Source organism: Emys orbicularis, chromosome 23 (assembly GCF_028017835.1).
Source record: "Emys orbicularis isolate rEmyOrb1 chromosome 23, rEmyOrb1.hap1, whole genome shotgun sequence".
Classification (NCBI taxonomy): domain Eukaryota; kingdom Metazoa; phylum Chordata; order Testudines; family Emydidae; genus Emys; species Emys orbicularis.
In genome coordinates, this window is record NC_088705.1 from 7,489,118 (window position 1) to 7,505,403 (window position 16,286).

Genomic DNA, 16,286 nt, shown 5'->3' on the forward strand with positions numbered 1-16,286 from the left:
CTATAACCCATATTATCTAAAATAAGAATATTACCTCCTTAAATCAGGCAACATTGTCTACCATCCATCTTGGGCATTGAGAAACCTGGACCATCAGACTCATTTGGCATGCCAGAGGCAGGGCTGGTCCTTTGTCTCTCACCACCAGGTCTTAAGGAAGGGTGTAAGTATGCGAATCTAAGAGCATATACAAAGAATGATATCGCAGATATCCCCCATACTGGATTATTCCTGTCTGATTACGTGGCTCAGAGCTTTTCTGGCTTTATTATTGATCCTAATAAAAATCACTGCTTTGCTTTGACCTCCGTGTGAGTGTCCTGGCTATACCCCTTGAGATTCCTGACAAAAAATTGAACTCATTGGTTTTAGTTCCGTGTAGCCTGATTCTGGGACAAGAACCTTAGTACCCCTGATCAACTGAACAAGTATTATTACCTATTAAAAGGATCAGGTAACATTATAATATTATATTATTTAACCTTTTTGTTTGTCTGTTTTCTTATTTAAAAATGGTATAATGCTATCTCACTGGAGAGGGAGGAAAGGTTTGAGGCTTCATTCAATATGCAAACTGCTCTATGATCCTTGGATGAAAGATGCTATGAAAACATACACTATTTCTTTATGCAGTCTTTTGGGGGGTGTCTTATACTGATTCATGTCAACAGCTTCAAAGAAAACAGCATGCAGTGCTCACTGTATTCATGATTTAGACTCTATTAGTGCTTGCTAATATAGCTGTTGAAATTAGACCTCTGACTTGTGAACCCTCTCTATGTGGGGGATTGCTCATTAGCATGTCTGGCTTACTGGCTCTCATTCTCTAGCTGATGTTTGAGTAGCTTGAGCAGACTCACTCTGTTATAACCTTTAATAACGTTTATTTAAGTCAGAATAGCCAGGAGTGAAGGCCATGGAAGCCAGGTATCTTCGGACATTGGGCCACTTGCTCCAAGGGTGGATCCCTTGCTGCTGCATCAGGAAGGACTAAATTTAAGAGAAACAACAGAGGCAAAATATGTACGACACTTTTTTCCTTAAAGGTTAGGCAGCAGAATGCCCTAGATTTCAAAGTGACTAGTATTTCTAAAGTGGATCAGTCACAGGACAAGTGTAAGCGATCTTGGACCAAGTGAAAATCCAACACTTCACTTGCCCAGGGAGGAGAGGTGTACATCTCTTTTTCCAGAGAAGGACAGAGGGGACTGAGAAGGAAGTAGCTGAGATAGGAACAGGTGAGAGACATTCCTTTAGTTCACTTATGATGTTTTCTCTTTGCAGGCAAGTGGGATCCATCCTGTGACTGACTGACTTTCTGGAAGAGTGAAGCACATTATAGGCTGATTAGAGGGTCAGCAAACACTGGTACCTGTTCTGCCCTTGCTTCTAGTGGCCAAGCAGAAGCAGTGAGGTCACTTAAATATAGAGACCAACGGCATCATGGAAGACAGCTCTCCACATTCCTTTGGGCTTGGTGTATATCATAATCATAAAGTGACTCTTGTTAATGATACAATCCCCAGGGCTAAAAGGCCCTTAGACTTGCTGGAGGAGGATGAGCCCCTGCAATCAGATGCTAAGAAACGGCGCCACTTAAGTAATTATTGTAGCACTCCATGTCCATCAAAGAAACTATCACTGTGCTCCCCAGATTCTGCCTGCTTCCTAGGCTCCTCTGGCTGTCTGGATGATACTGAGCTGGAGAACATTGTCATCAGAGTTAGTCTTCCAGAAGACAGTGTGGTAGCCCTTTCTGTGAATACAGCCAGATGTTTTGATGATAGTGAGCCAGATGACTCTTTGCTGGAACCCTCAGATGATGAACAAGGGAACTCTCCCTTCAATTACACTGAGGAAGAGTGTAGGGAAATGTTAGCAGACGATTGCTTAGGAGATGACCAGAACTCCTCTGGAGAGAGTGCTTTAGTGAATCAAGATGTATGGGGACAAAGTGAGAAGGAAGTGAGTAGCAACTGTAATTTGGCATCAGCCCCCCCTGAAGGCACAGAGACATCATTCAGGACCATAGATGAGTTAGTAAGTAACGAGTCTCTATCTCAGACTGGCTCTTCAGTTAATCCTGGATATTTTCAGATTCTTGAGGATGAAACAGCTAATTCTGAGGGTGAAGAATGCTTGAATGTGGACTGCTTGAAATCAAATCAAGTCACTTGTACACTTGACTGTGATCTTCAGGGGCCTCTAAATCTTTCCCCAACTGATGCAGATTCAGTAGATCAGCCAAAAGGGGATGATGGCTTGGAGGAAACTGGTGAAAAAGCTTCACAAGTAATAAGAGATGACCATCTGCAAAATGCAAGCAAACAAAGTATAGAGTATGATGAAATCAGTTCTAATAGCTTGGTTGTTGAAGAGTCCTTTGAGTGCCTGGCTTCTAAAGAGCACCACAGTGGGGGCCTGGATAGTGTGGAAAAGCTGCCATCAGAAATCAAAGAATCATCTCCCTTCTCTGATGCACACATTAAAACTTCTACGTACTCTCCTGACCCTGCCTGTGGTCAAAGTAAGGACAAAGTGGAGAATCCAGCACCTGTCCTGCTACTGCATCCGAAAACCTCTAATGTTATCTTAAATCAGGACCCTTCCAGAGGAACAGACAATGGATTATCAGGGACCTTTGGCTCCCAAAAGGAAGATTTGAGCCAGCAATCCACATCTGTTGAAGAATCGTCAGACAATCTTAAAGTAACAGCACACACCTCTGTCTCTTTACTCTTATAAAGCAGCCTTGCCTAAGTATTTTTAAAAGTATTTTGTTTAAAATGTTTAAAAGTGAAATGTTTTTGTCTTTCAACAAAGCCATAAGCTTGTGAAGCAGACCAAATGGACAGTAGGGTGGATGGGTCAGACATGTTTTTATTTAAACATTATAATTCAGTTGTCAGTAGCGATATCAGGGTGCATACAAGGGTTTGCAGCCTTGCACAGTAAGTGAGCTTTTCTATAGGAAAAGAATGCATCTTAATGGACACAGGAGTGTCTTTTGTCAGGCTAATCCTCTTTCTCCTCCTCCTCTCCAGTTAAACTCTGTAGTGTTAGACCAGAACTGTGGGGAAGACCGTACCTGTGGGAAGAAGCTAGGCAAAGTCATTCCTGTGCCACAGGTGGAAGAAAGGTAACATGTTCTGCATACTTTAGCTCAGCAGTGCTCACACTGGGCTGTGGAGCACTTGCTGGGGGTCTAGAGAGCTGGCTGCTCACGTGGTAACACTCTTCTCATTTCCGCTTGCTAAATTGCAAGTAAATTTATTTAATGCCCTGTTAGGTAACATTTTCCATGTAAGCGATTGCTGTAGTTGTCACAAGGGTTACTTGTGAATGGGAGGGGAGGTGATCCAAGCTGTCCTGAGTCTGAGAGGGCGTGTCTGAGACACTATTAGGATGTAGAGTAGCAGCCGTGTTAGTCTGTATCCGCAAAAATAACAGGAGTACTTGTGGCACCTTAGAGACTAACAAATTTATTAGAGCATAAGCTTTCGTGGGCTACGAAAGAAGTGTGTTCGGCTACAACCCGAAGAAGTGGGTTGTAGCCCACGAAAGCTTATGCTCTAATAAATTTGTTAGTCTCTAAGGTGCCACAAGTACTCCTGTTATTATTAGGATGTAAAAAGCAACAGATGAAGTCTGATGAAGTGGGCATTCACCCACGAAAGCTTATGCTCCAATACTTCTGTTAGTCTTAAAGGTGCCACAGGACCCTCTGTTGCTTTTTATAGATTCGGACTAACACGGCTACCCCTCTGATATTAGGATGTAGTTCATATTATGAATGTGTGAGAACACCTGGTGTGGTCACTGTTCCCCTTTATCCCTTTGGTTTCCAGCAGATGGCAGCAACAATACAGCCGACCAAAGATAGGGAAGCATGTTAATTGTCAAAGCGGGCAGTATGCAGTGCTGTTGTAGCCCTGTCGGTCCCAGGATATTAGAGACAAGGTGGGCGAGATAATATTTTTTTATTTAGCAGAGTTGGTCCAATAAAAAGATATTACCTCACCCACCTTGTCTCTTTAAAGCAGGCAGTCTGTGAGATGGGGAAAGATGCTGACATGATCTTCTCTTACTCCTAGATTTGCTACTCCCTTCCCCCCACCTGCTTCAGCTCTGAGTCTCGCTCCAATCAGACTTTGTGGTGATTCCTGCCATTGTCATTCCTCAACTTTCCATAGTTTCACTGCTAACGGACAAGCATCCCCTCCTCCCACAGGCTGAGAGCAGACTCGTCAGCTGTCCTGCTCCTTGGAGTGGCGTGCCAGATCTCCTTCTTACAACTAGTGTGTCCAAAAGAACAGTGCTATGAGGAACTTCTGTCTGTATTCGCCACACAGGGAATCATGGTGCTGTTTGTTACACGGAGCCTTGCTTGACAGGTGCTTCAGAAAAATTAACTTTCTTTTTCTTTTTTTAAAGACCAAAACAACGGATATGCATTTCCGAAGCAGAACTTGAGCAAAAGAAGCGTATTTATATCCAATGTGTGTGTGCCCATGTAAAGAATTCCACGGATCCTACACCAGGTAACCTGCAGGAAGGATTGGGATGGGGTGTTGGGAAGAGGGGAAGGCACAGACCAAATCAAAAGGGCCAAATTTTGTTAGTTTGCATTCAGCAAAGTTGTTTCAGATATTATAATTGTTTAGGCAGCAATAAGAATAATGTCGCCTGCTCCACTTATGGAGACTATGGGGTCCAATCAGTGTTCCCTCTAATTTTTCCCACGGACGTGCAGAATTTTATGTGCACTGATATGGAGGTGATGTGTGACACATCATCTCCATATTGGTGCACATAACAAAATTCATGTGGCGGGGGTGGGGCTGTGGGGTTTGGAGTGTGGGAGGGGCTCAGTGCTGGGGCAGGGGGTTGGGGTGCGGGGTGTGTGGGAGGGCTCCAGCTGGGGGTGCAGGCTCCGGGGTGGGGCCGGGGATGAGGGGTTTGGGGTGCAGGCTGCCCTGGGGCTACGGTGGGGAGAGAGACTCCTCCCAGCCCTCTCTCCCCACAGCAGCACTTGGGCTGGGGGGCGAGGCGCCCCTCCTTGCTGTGGCAGATCCAAGGCTGGGGATGCAGGCCCTGGCGCCTCTTCCCCGGCTGTGGCAGATCCAGGTTGGGGCTGGGGGAGAGGCATCTCTTCCCCTGAGCGCCTGCGCGGTGCTTAATAGGCTGCTGCATGGCCGCGCAGCTTAGAGGGAACTTAGGGTCCAATATGTAACCACCCCTGCTTTGGGACTACCTCAGAAGCAGTTTCTCTGCCTGTAATAGCTGGGATAGACAAGGAGTTTGATGCACATGCTGAAAGTTGTGTGGTAAATGCAGGTACACTGTCAAAAATTGGCACTTTGAGCAGTGAGGGCATTGCACTTATAAATTGGCCATAAAATGCAAAACGAGAGAGGTAGACATGGGCTCTTGTCTCTGGTGGTGCTTAGGATGGGAGGCCATTCTTTCCAGCCGGCAGCATAGAACTTAAAATTGTGAAACCTTTAACTTGCGTGTCAAGTAGTAAGACTTGAAATTCCTGCTAATACCTTCCAGGCCTCTTAGGCTGTGCCCCTCTCAGATCAATCATACAAAAGCTATTGCTGACAGAGGTTAAAGAAGAATCTCCACATAAAGAGCAAACATAATATTAGATGAAGAGCTACACCTGAAGGAATTGTGGGTGGAACTGAGAAGCTCCGGAGGTTAAAGATGGCCCTAGCGGCTTACAAAGATGGCCTCAAACTGTGTTCATTTGTCAGGCTTTTCATGGGTTTGGTAACTGTCCTTTCTTGAGAGTTTCAAGAAACTGACAGTTGTGCCGCTGCTCACATGGAGCCGCCACTTCTCTGGGCAGTGCAAACAGCTGCATAGCCACGGGGCTGCTTTCCAGTCTATGAATATAGCATAAGTAATGCAGAGAGGACTATGCGAGGAAAGCTAATTATGACCCGTTTTCTCCTCCTTTCAAATTAAAAATGCAAGGTATATGTTCTGAGTCGGAGCAAATCAGGCAGGGGCCTGGTGAACGAGGCTGGCGGGTGAAATGGAAGATCCATTTCACTGAGGAAGAATGTTATGTGTGATCTTTTTGCTTCTTAGTGGAAATGTCTATTGTTCCAAATAACTTTAGGCTTGGAATGTAGCGTGACAGGTAGGAGGGTTTTTTCCAGTTGGGTCACCTAAAAACCTTCTCAGTTGATTGGGTTTAATTCTGAGAGGTGCCTTTCTCCATGCACCTATTATCCCAGTGAGAATTTATAATCCAATCCTGTCAAGGAGCCACAGCACATGTATTATAGCTGTGAGTAATTCTTCCAGGAATCTAGGCCAGAAAGCCCACCAGATCTGTGCCTTTCCACTGCCTCTTGCTGGGAAGGGGTAACAAAACAGGTGACTGAAAGTAATATCTCGTTATGCCACCACTTTGGTTAGGCTTTTTTTTGTATTGTAGGCTGTCACTTGTACTTTGGTAGCATAGCATTTAACTTCATTTTCACACTCTTCTGCATAATCTCCCCCACACTTCTCTGTTGTAGCATATCCCTTGTCTATCATTCGTATGTTGCCTGTTTTGATTGTAAGCTAGTTTGGGGCAGGGACCTTGTCTTTTTACCTGTCTGTATAGCACCTAGCACAATATTATACAAATACAACTTTTCTATGCTCATGTTGGTGGCTTTTGTGGGCTAAACCACTTAAAGGTAACAGCTGCACTGCCAACAACTGCCAACCATTCAGTCTTTATGGATATTGGATAGTTTGGAAGGAGTCCATTTTCTGAGCTAACTTTTCCCTGTCTGGCAAAGTGAACTGACCCAGGGCAGAATAAACCTGTGGCTTTGGGTGTATGCATATCCTCCAAGAACTAGGGAATAGAATATTTCCGATGAAATAGATTTGTTTCCAGCTTTCCACATGAATCTAAATGCTGCAGAGGCTGTGTTCTAGCGGACGTAAAATTGTGATGTGATTTGAACATCTGTTTCCAAATGACTGGTTGAAACTGTCCATAATTGACCACAAAGAAATTTGCCAGCTGACCGCTAGCTTAGTATTCAAACTTCATATTGCTCTTCATTCAACCATAAATAGAATCAAATCCTTCTTGACGAGAGCCTTGTGGATTCTGTTTGGTCCAGAATCATTTGTCACTAGTGATGAGGCTCCCTATTTTCATAACTGGAAGTGACTATTGTTGAGGCTCTTGGCACTGAATGTTCACCCAGTATTGTTACTTCGTCTTGGTCTAGACGAGAGAGAATACAGAATAGCTGAGAACCCCTATTTTTTTTTTTAAGGGCAGGTGAAGAACAAATTTAGTGGGGAGTTTTTTCCTCTCCCTCTATATATCCTTCTCTTGCTTTTTGCAACATTGTTCACTAAATGTGCCTTTGCAGGATATTGACATCATAATTGTGCATATTGAATAGTGCTTGCACCACCTGCAGCGCGGACAACTTTCATGGCATCATGTGGAGACTCTTCAGACTTGTGAGCTGTTTGGTACCTGGAAAGCAAATACTAGCTCTTCCAATTTGGTATCTAATAGCTTCTTTCCTTAAGAGCTCCTCTGCTAATAAAACTGTACCAGGAGTTCTGTCCAAGGCAGATTGACACAGCATGTTAGATATACAGGGCTGCCTCCACTTGACTTGGAGGTGATCTGTTTATCTCCTCTCTAGAAATGCATAATTTGCATTGTAATGCTTCCCAACTCGATCGTGCCATTGGCAGCCTGGCAAAGACGTGATGAAGCTGGATCCTCTGGGGCAGAGAGAGAGGAGGCAACTTGTGAAGTGCCATAGGGAACTGTGAAGACCTGATTTTATTTAATACCTTTAATTTATGAAGGTTAACTATCTTTATTAAATAAAGGGTTGCAGACAAGGAGGATTAAGTAATACAAGGGACCTAAGGGCAGAGGTTAAGTGGGTTCTTCTGATTTCACTGATGCTCTTGGATATAAAGTATGGGGGAGTGCTCTTCTAGGGAGAGGATCTATGGTGTGGGCTGAGCTTTCCTGAAGGAGGAATCCTAATCACAACCACATCTGGGAAGAAGGCTTGAACTGGTTCTTTCAAACAAACAACAAAACCCCACCCAAACCCATAATAAATTCAAATCCTGGGAAGCGGGGTGAGTTTGGACTTGTATGGGCTCTGTTTGTACAGCAGGTTGGGAAAAGTGCCTATTCATAATGAGACTTAGATTGTGTTTGGGGTAGGGGAAGCTTCTGGGAGTCAGCTGTTCAATGGTAGCATCACCTCCATCCTTCCTCTCCCCTCCCCCAAGCCAATGCCAGTGTGAAAGCAGAAGCTTCTCTAGTGGGAAGCCAAATGCAACAAATAAGGGGGCAGGATATTTTTTTTTAAAGGGAAGTTTAAGACTAGTGACCAGACTTTCAAAAGAGCTCAACATCCAGAAGCTCCCATTGAGAACAGTTGGAGATTCTTGGTATCTAAATGAGAGCTCAGCTCTTACAAAAATCGGAATGTAAATGTATAGCTTCTCCCTGTCTTGCTATTTTGGGGGGATGGGGATGGGAATATATCTGTAGGCGAAGGAAAATAACTCCGTGGTCAGGGAACAGACCTGCGAGTTGAGATCCAAGTTTTATTCTTGACTCTCATGCAGACTGACCATGGCAAGTCACTTCGTCTCTGTGCCTCCCTTCCCCTTTCTCCGTCTGTAGATAGTGATAAAATTTTTTATTGCTTTCTCTGAAGCACTCTGAGATCATTGGATTAAATAGTGCTAGAAGCGCCAAGTATTTGAAGAGTCCAAAAATTCCAAGGAGACCAGATGCTGCTAAAGAGGTGCAAGGGATTATTTCTACTGTACAGCATTGGTTCTCCACTGTGATCTAAGAACCATTGGTAGTCTGGAGAATTGGCAAGTTACATGGTGTTGGCTCTCATTTTCAGCTGCTAAAAGAAGCTACAAATCTTAATGTTACTCTTCTAGGGAAACAATTGCTGTGATTGCCAATGGAAAGGGAAGTAGCTTATGTTTTTGTAAATGGGTGGGAGAAATGTCCATAAAACATCTTAAAATGTGCTCCACGCTATGACACTTTTGAGATGCTCTGCTGTAGGGAAAAACCCTGCACTGGCCCTGAGGGAGTGAGGGATGGACAGAAGAACCTTATGGAAAAGATCAATCACCAATTTCTGTCTTATAAGTAAAACTGCGGTCCTGATTCTGACCTTTTCTTCTGGCTTTACATCACGCTGGGGTAAAGCAGAAGGGAAGCCAGCTGAACAGACTATTGCATTCCCCTAATCTGTGGCTGGTGTACAGAAGACTTAACAGCTCTACACCAGTCTTCTGTTACTGCCCCAATGTACTAGGGCTTTCGACGGGTAAGGAGATCTGGCCAGAGTGCCTCTGCGCTCTGTCCCCAGCAGCTGAGAACAGAAAACAGATCTAAGTTACATCAGCCCTACTGGCACAAGGTTTGGGGTTGGGGGATGGCCCAAAGATGGCATAAAGATGGCATGACTGAAATTGTCAGGTGCCCTGGTGTAGAAAAAGTAACAACTTGTGGGAAGTTGCTAAAGATAGATAAATTGGAAGAAACCACAAATCTTCCAGTGACTTCTAATCTAAATGGATTGAAAGGGATGAGTTGCTGTCTGGACTGAACAGCTGTGCAACATGTTCATGGTGGGTATCTGCATGTTGTTAGCCCTCTTGGTGCTTTGCGTTTCTCCCTAAACTGTAATGGCTGAACACAGACTGTGGACTTTCAAAGAGTCATCTTTAGGAAGTGTGCTGTAAAACTGAATGGCCTCTTGTCAGACTCTGAACTGGTCACTTCAAACAGAAGCTGATGCTCCAGTGGGTGAAGGAGAGGTGCGGCCAGTCTACAAAGATGCACTCAGTAGGCAGTCACTTCCTGTGAAATGAAGAAGTGTCTCACGTAGAACCACACCTAGTGTTAGCAACATGACTGCAGTAACAAGATGGAAAAATACCTGCGTTCATGTTGGTTGAGGAGGGGCACTGTTTTCTGTTGGTAGCAACATCATAACAATGGACTTCTGCTGTAGTGTGCATCACAAGTAGTGTGCAGTATGTAGTCTCAGCCTGCATTACCAGATACCGAAGTGAGGAGTGGGCAAGAGTACAAGCATTGCAGATATAGTCTGAGCTATTTTGTGACCTGGACACAAAGACTCATGTATCTTGCCAAACCATCCATTGCATTCTCTTGCCAAGGATTCATGGTGTGAGGCCTTTGGAGAACTACTGTATCTACTGAAAGGGCTTGTTCTGTGCAGTAGGTAACACTGCTGTATGATGATGTTACATCCTTTTCAGATGTAAGTGATTGTGGACAAGGATGTCTCTTGCTACACTCTGATTATAGACATGTGCAAATGGATCCTTGCAGTGGGCCGTCACTGCAGTGAGGAGCTGAGTCCGCTACTTGGAAAGCATCATAGCAAGTAATATCCTACTCGTGTCAGTAGCAGGTGTCTGCTTCCAGGGAAATGTTGCATAAGTGTCCCTGAAAATGGACATGTGTAGACCTCTTGTCTTTCTGGTAGACTCTGTTTGTCCCTTGGTGTAAGATCTGTCTTGAGGACCAGGAGCAACATTAAGAGCTGGGGCCAGAGTTCCCATGCTGCTGCTCTCTTTTTTCCAGCCTCATGTAGCATGCTTGATCTCCCATTAACTACTTACTTTGCTGAATTGCAGATGCATTAAATGAGTTGTACGCTCTGATGAATAAGGTTGCCAGCAGGGAGTACCGAACCCAGGACCGCAGATGGCAGCATCCATCAGACCTCACCATGAGGTATGGTATCAAATGTTTGTAAGGAGGGAAGGGAGCAGAGGAAAGCCCCTTTGACAATGGAAAATGAAACAGACTATACAAAGTAACTTGTTCAGAACCTTATTTCTGTTGGAGGTGTTTTGTTTTGTCTTTTTTTTAAATTCACTGTAAGAATATGAAGTAGCTAAGGCCTGAACACTGACCTTTGTTTGAAATTGTTATAACTTGAGAAGGAAGGTCTCCTGGATTCTAAATATCTATTCAGAATGTAATGCTCACCAGAAGTGCCTGACTGACACTGTTGGAAACAAAGCTTCAAGCCAAATCAAGGTGACAGCCCAAGTGTCTGGTAACACTGTTTCTGTGTTATCTTGCCAGTGTAACACTTACTTTGAATTTTGTCCTCCCTAGAGGAGTTCTCTCCCCCCCCCCCCCCATCTCCAACTCTTCAGAGAGCGAGTTGTGATGGTGACCTGTAATATGGACACCAGTCTTTCAGGACTGAAACTGCCAGGCCACGTTGATGTTTTAGGCCTGTTTAATCACGATAACTTGTGTTGAACCACTGTTGTAGAACTGAAAAGCTGTTGGTGTGAATTTCCAGAGGCAGACAGATGCTCCTTCTCCTAAATAACTATATTGATAGTTAATTTTTTTGTAAGCGTGACCCCCACCCAGTGTCTCATGGTTCCCCAGATGGCTCTGCAGTTAATAAATATTATTTCCTAGCCATGTTGATTTATCTGCCCAGACCAAATGAAAAGACTCAAGAGAAGCCAACTCTGCTATGTGCAGAAGGGGGAAGGCAGCATCTGACAGCTAATATGGAAAAGCTTTGTTTTCCTGCATCTGAAAGTGTGTTGCAAACAAGTTAACGAAAATGGAATTGGGTTGTGGGAATTTTTTTGATTGTTTTATTTTAAGCCATTGTAGGAAGTATTTTTGAGGGTTTTTGTTTGAACAAAGCCAGCAGCTTTTTCAGAATGTGCTAGAGCCAAGAAATGGCAATATTTGCATGACAACAGCTCCTTCTGGGGGAATTTACTTCTCATTTAACTGTCATGAACTGAGCAACCTTCAGTCTTCTCTGGCAGGCCATGGAGAGACAGATCTCAGCAAGGAGGGTAACAGAAAGCACTAGATAATGCTCCTAGAAGGACTCTTCTTGTACTCTACTACTGTACTTACCATGGCAGCGTGGCAAGATAATTTTCTTTTAAAAATTTTTGCAATAGAAAAGTGTCTGCAGACTGCAAGTGCCATGGGACGAGGGAAGGCATTTGCAAATTAGCCACTGTTCCTGCTGCTCTTGTATGCATGCTCCTACACACCATATTTGCCTTAATTATTCTGTTACCTTTATTCCCCTTCTGTTCTTGCAGAAAATACCCAAGGTTCTCCAAGAAACCCACCCAAAAGTGCAGCCTTAAGCAATGGGTGAGCCGGAACTTGGCCCACCACCGTCGCTTCCAGGACATTCCTGACCACTTCCAGCGTAGCTCTGTCACAGCATCCTCCAATGTCTGAGCTACTTGTTACTGAGGGAGTGTGCTCTGTTTTTTCTCCATTTAAAGTTAGTTTTTAATTGTCCTGTAGCTTAGCTGTTTGTCTCTTGATTGTTTGATCTATGGATTGTTCTGTTTTTTAATAAGGCCAGTTTGAGGATTTTGTGTGTCTTTATTTTGGAGACCTTCAGAACCTCCTTTTAAATACAGGTTAAATATGTGATCTGTTCGGTACAGGTAACTCTTTGTAGCATTTCTTATCAGTATTTTCCTTTGAAACAAAAGCAAGCTTTCCAGAGAGCAGCTGACAAGCAAAGGTATCCCCACTCTTCAAAAGGAAGTCACACCTAACAAGAAATCTAACGGATATACTGCTTCAGCTACGGGAGCTGGATGATGCAATTTAGAATGGAAATCTTTTTGCCAGAGCCTGAGCTCAGAACAAAGCTTTTAAGTTTTTTAGAGCAACTGCTAGGTTCCCTTTGGACACCATTAATGTTGGAATCACCTGTGTGGTTGATGTCCTTTTTATGAAGGTTGACAAAGGCAGTGTTCTGGGTTGACACATCAAGTTGGCATAAATTAAGAGGCAATTGGAGAACTGCCTGTTTTCTCCATTCCTCAAATTTACTTGCCTCCCTTGTTTGTCATCTTCAGTTATAGCTTTTCTTTGTAAAACGTTACATGTAGATTTGCACTTTGTTGATAGTGTTTATAAATAATTTGCACTTTCTAAATGTCTCTTGTTTTTGATGCTACCCAGTGTGCTTGGGGGTGTGTGTGTGTGTGTGTGTGTGTGAGAGCAGACCCTTTCCTGTCCTCTGCCCTTTCTTGCAATGTAGTTTCCTACCCATGTTTTAGGAGTAACAGCAACTGTAACTAAAGGAGCCAACTTGCTCTAGTTGGAGAGCTGGTCTGATGCTCTGAAGTGAAGACAGTAGAGAGATCTGAACAAACAGCAAGGAGAGAACTTGTAGCTTCCTCCATATGTTTAATAGCAGCCTTGATGTGAATGCTTCCTTAGTCACTTACCTATTTTCTGGTGAGTCCATATTGGCTCTTCTGCTGCACAAGGCCTTTCTTGGACCCCATCAACAGTTAAGTGGATGTGTTCTGGTCTCGTGTCCCCTTACGATAAACAAATTCTTCAAGGAGGCTTTTTATTTTTTTTAAAGGGCAAGTTAACCAAGATAGCCTGGGTCACTGCAGTGAAGAAAGATGAAGCTTTCATGACCACCCTATCTAGCAAGTGCCAGAACAAAGGGCTGCTGGACTGGCACCTCCCTTCCTTGTAGGATGAGGTGAAGTGAATGATTAACAACGGCCTCCTTACCTGCTCTCGGCTCCTCAGTTGTCTCAGTGTAAATAGCAGATTTGCTTATTGCTTTGCATTGTGTAGTTCTAACCTAGTCCGTGGGGCAGAACAACAACACATTGTAAAATCGACAAGTGAAAAATGAAGATCATTTATTGAACTGAATACATTTATTATTTCCATCTAAGTATTTATAGAAATTTAAAGTGACACGTATCTCATACAAACTACTTCAGGGACTTTAAAAAGCTTAACAAACAAATGTGGAACAGCTGGCAGAGCAGCTCTCTGTGCCTCAGGAGTAGGACTTCATATTGCCTTATTTGTTGTCTCAGTATGGTATACTGGGTCTAAGGAGGCGCCCGGGCTTAGCTAGCATCACTTATCGCCATTCCTCCACAAAAGACCTGTCGTGTAGTAGCTGTGGATTGAGGAATGGGACTTATTCCATAATTTGTCAGTTGTGTGGTAGTAAGTACATACATAGGAATCCCATTGTTACTGGGCACATCCCATAGTTCTCTGTAGCTTTGGCCGCTTAACTAGGAGGAGGAGGAAAAGTAGTTCCCTTGTAGCTAAAATCAACTTCCCTGAGAAGGAGCAACTCAACCACTGCCATGTTAGATTCTCTCAGTGGACTCGCTAGCCTCAAACACATACTCAGACTGCCTTTAAACCTCCACCTATGCTTGCTGCTCTTGTTCTTGCTAGTTACTTACCCCTCTAAACAAAAGCTCGACTGTTGTGCGAGTGGGTGGGGAGACCATCCTTTTATAAAAACTCCTAATGGAAGAGATCACCTCAAATATGCAAGAGTACACTTCTGTTCCACATCCCTTAACCAATGTTTGTCCAGCCATGAGTGTTTGCTTCAGGCAGGTTTTCTTTCTTTTAGTTACATGGAAGATGCTGAATGAAAACTAGAATTTATGAATACATTTTAAATGAGAAAGTATCAGTGTAGTCCATGGTAGCTTTGTGTGTTACAGTAGTTCTTTTCTACTGTATTAAAGGACCATTAAGCACGGGCTGTATAACTGTTTCACCTAAATGCTCCATGTAAAGCATTTACAAAGCAATCCATCAACAGTGGGTGACAAAATGTTTCTTGAGTACAGTACATGGAGTAATAGCAACATGGAGTCAACTTCACGCCCTGATTTTCTCTGGCAGCTGACAGGAAAAATGACAAGAGCGAAGCATTGAACAAGTCAGAACCATTTGGCAAATCTCACAAGGTCTCTCCCCTTTTATCAGATTTTCTCGTGGCAGCTTTGGCTAATGTAATTTTAAAAAATAGCCCTGTGCCCAGGTTTTCTTTTTCAGTGTCTCTCTCTGTGTTCATGTACTATATTTTACCCTTGTGTAGCACCTTTCAATTTTGGATCTCTAGGAGCTTAACAGTTTACTCACCTTAGTAATCATTGTTTTATAAGTGCAGTGACTGTGGCACAGAGAGGTTAAGTAACTTGCCCAGAGTCGCACAGTGAGTCAACAGTGGAGCTAGGAATGGGACCTAGGTTTGCCTGACTCCTAGCCCCCTGCTCTAACTTCTATATACTGCATTTGTTAATGAAATAGAACATTTTGCCTGCCACCATGGAGTCCCAGGAAGGCTATTATAAGGGTGTGTCAATTTGCCGCTAGTCTGTAAATGCTGAGGTGGGAGTGTGCCCAATTTTTAAGGCTATGTCAACAGCTGAAACACGCATCTTTTAGAAAACCTCTCCAATCAGAAGTATCCCAATACCAAAATAGCATCTCTTGTGATTTTAGCACTCTAAATCCTACTTGTTGGGAGCCTTGCATAGAATGGGAAAGTAATATCACTTGGCAGCTACTGATTGGGGAGGCGGGATTGTTAGCACCATTCTTACAGTGGCCATTGTCTTGTAAGCCAGTGAGTCCCAGGTATTTATTTGGCTGTGCATCTCGAAAGGGAGTTATTTGTGCGTGGTCCTAAAAGACATCCCTGTGCTGAGGATTTTGTCGCTAAAGCCTACCTGTTCCTATTACTTGTATAATAAAGAAGGGGCAGGGGCTCTCGGATTAATCTTTTTCTAGGGTGTTTGGAAAAGAAAGCAAGAGGAAGTAGTGTCCATAGTAATACGAGTTAAATTGCAGAGCCCATTCCCCTTGCAAAGGCACGTCAGCTAATACTACTTCCCCCAAAAGGCTAAGAAGTAGCGTTGGGTTAGCCGATGTTGTTGGAGTCAGGCTGAGACTGGCACAGCTGGGATGCTTCAGCCCCATCTCAACAAGTGATTGATAGTCACTAACAATCAGCCCTGGCACTTCAGAGCTGGGGCAGGGGGTGGGAAGGACGCAAACAGTTCTGTTAGACAGTGGATGCTTAGATGCTGTGCTCCTTTATGCATAAAGATTTCCAAAAAGCTTTTTCATGCTAGCCCTCTTAGGTTTCATGTTTCTCTTGTAAAGCAGCTGTTAAACTATACACAGCAGTCAGGAGACTATTTATATTAGCCTTTTCTTAAAGCAGTGATTCTATTACCAGTTAGCCATGCTGAGAACATGAAGTGGCTCTGAACAAGAAACACATTGCAAGGTCTTTCACTTGAGAAGATGGTGGTGTCTGTACAATATGTGCTGTGTCTAGGGCTGGCTCTGCTGGGCTGGAGAAGAGTAGGCGGATGTGGGGACTTCCTTCTGAATCTGTGTT

General features: G+C 43.7%; 1 protein-coding gene across 1 annotated transcript; it reads left to right on the forward strand.

Moving 5' to 3' along the window:
* The first annotated feature begins 1,443 nt into the window (after positions 1–1,443).
* On the forward strand, positions 1,444–12,313 carry S100PBP (S100P binding protein). The gene is made up of 5 exons (XM_065421490.1): positions 1,444–2,709; positions 3,045–3,139; positions 4,435–4,541; positions 10,708–10,807; positions 12,169–12,313. Exons 1-5 carry the CDS (start codon positions 1,444–1,446, stop codon positions 12,311–12,313), a joined length of 1,713 nt encoding a protein of 570 aa, XP_065277562.1.
* The last annotated feature ends 3,973 nt before the right edge of the window (positions 12,314–16,286 follow it).

Bases quoted from the DNA above. Each gene is read 5' to 3' on its own strand.
- S100PBP (XM_065421490.1), top strand. From the start codon at position 1,444: ATGGAAGACAGCTCTCCACATTCCTTTGGGCTTGGTGTATATCATAAT. The intron at 2,710-3,044 runs GTAACAGCACAC...CCTCCTCTCCAG, and splicing joins AATCGTCAGACAATCTTAAA to TTAAACTCTGTAGTGTTAGA. The intron at 4,542-10,707 runs GTAACCTGCAGG...GCTGAATTGCAG, and splicing joins TTCCACGGATCCTACACCAG to ATGCATTAAATGAGTTGTAC.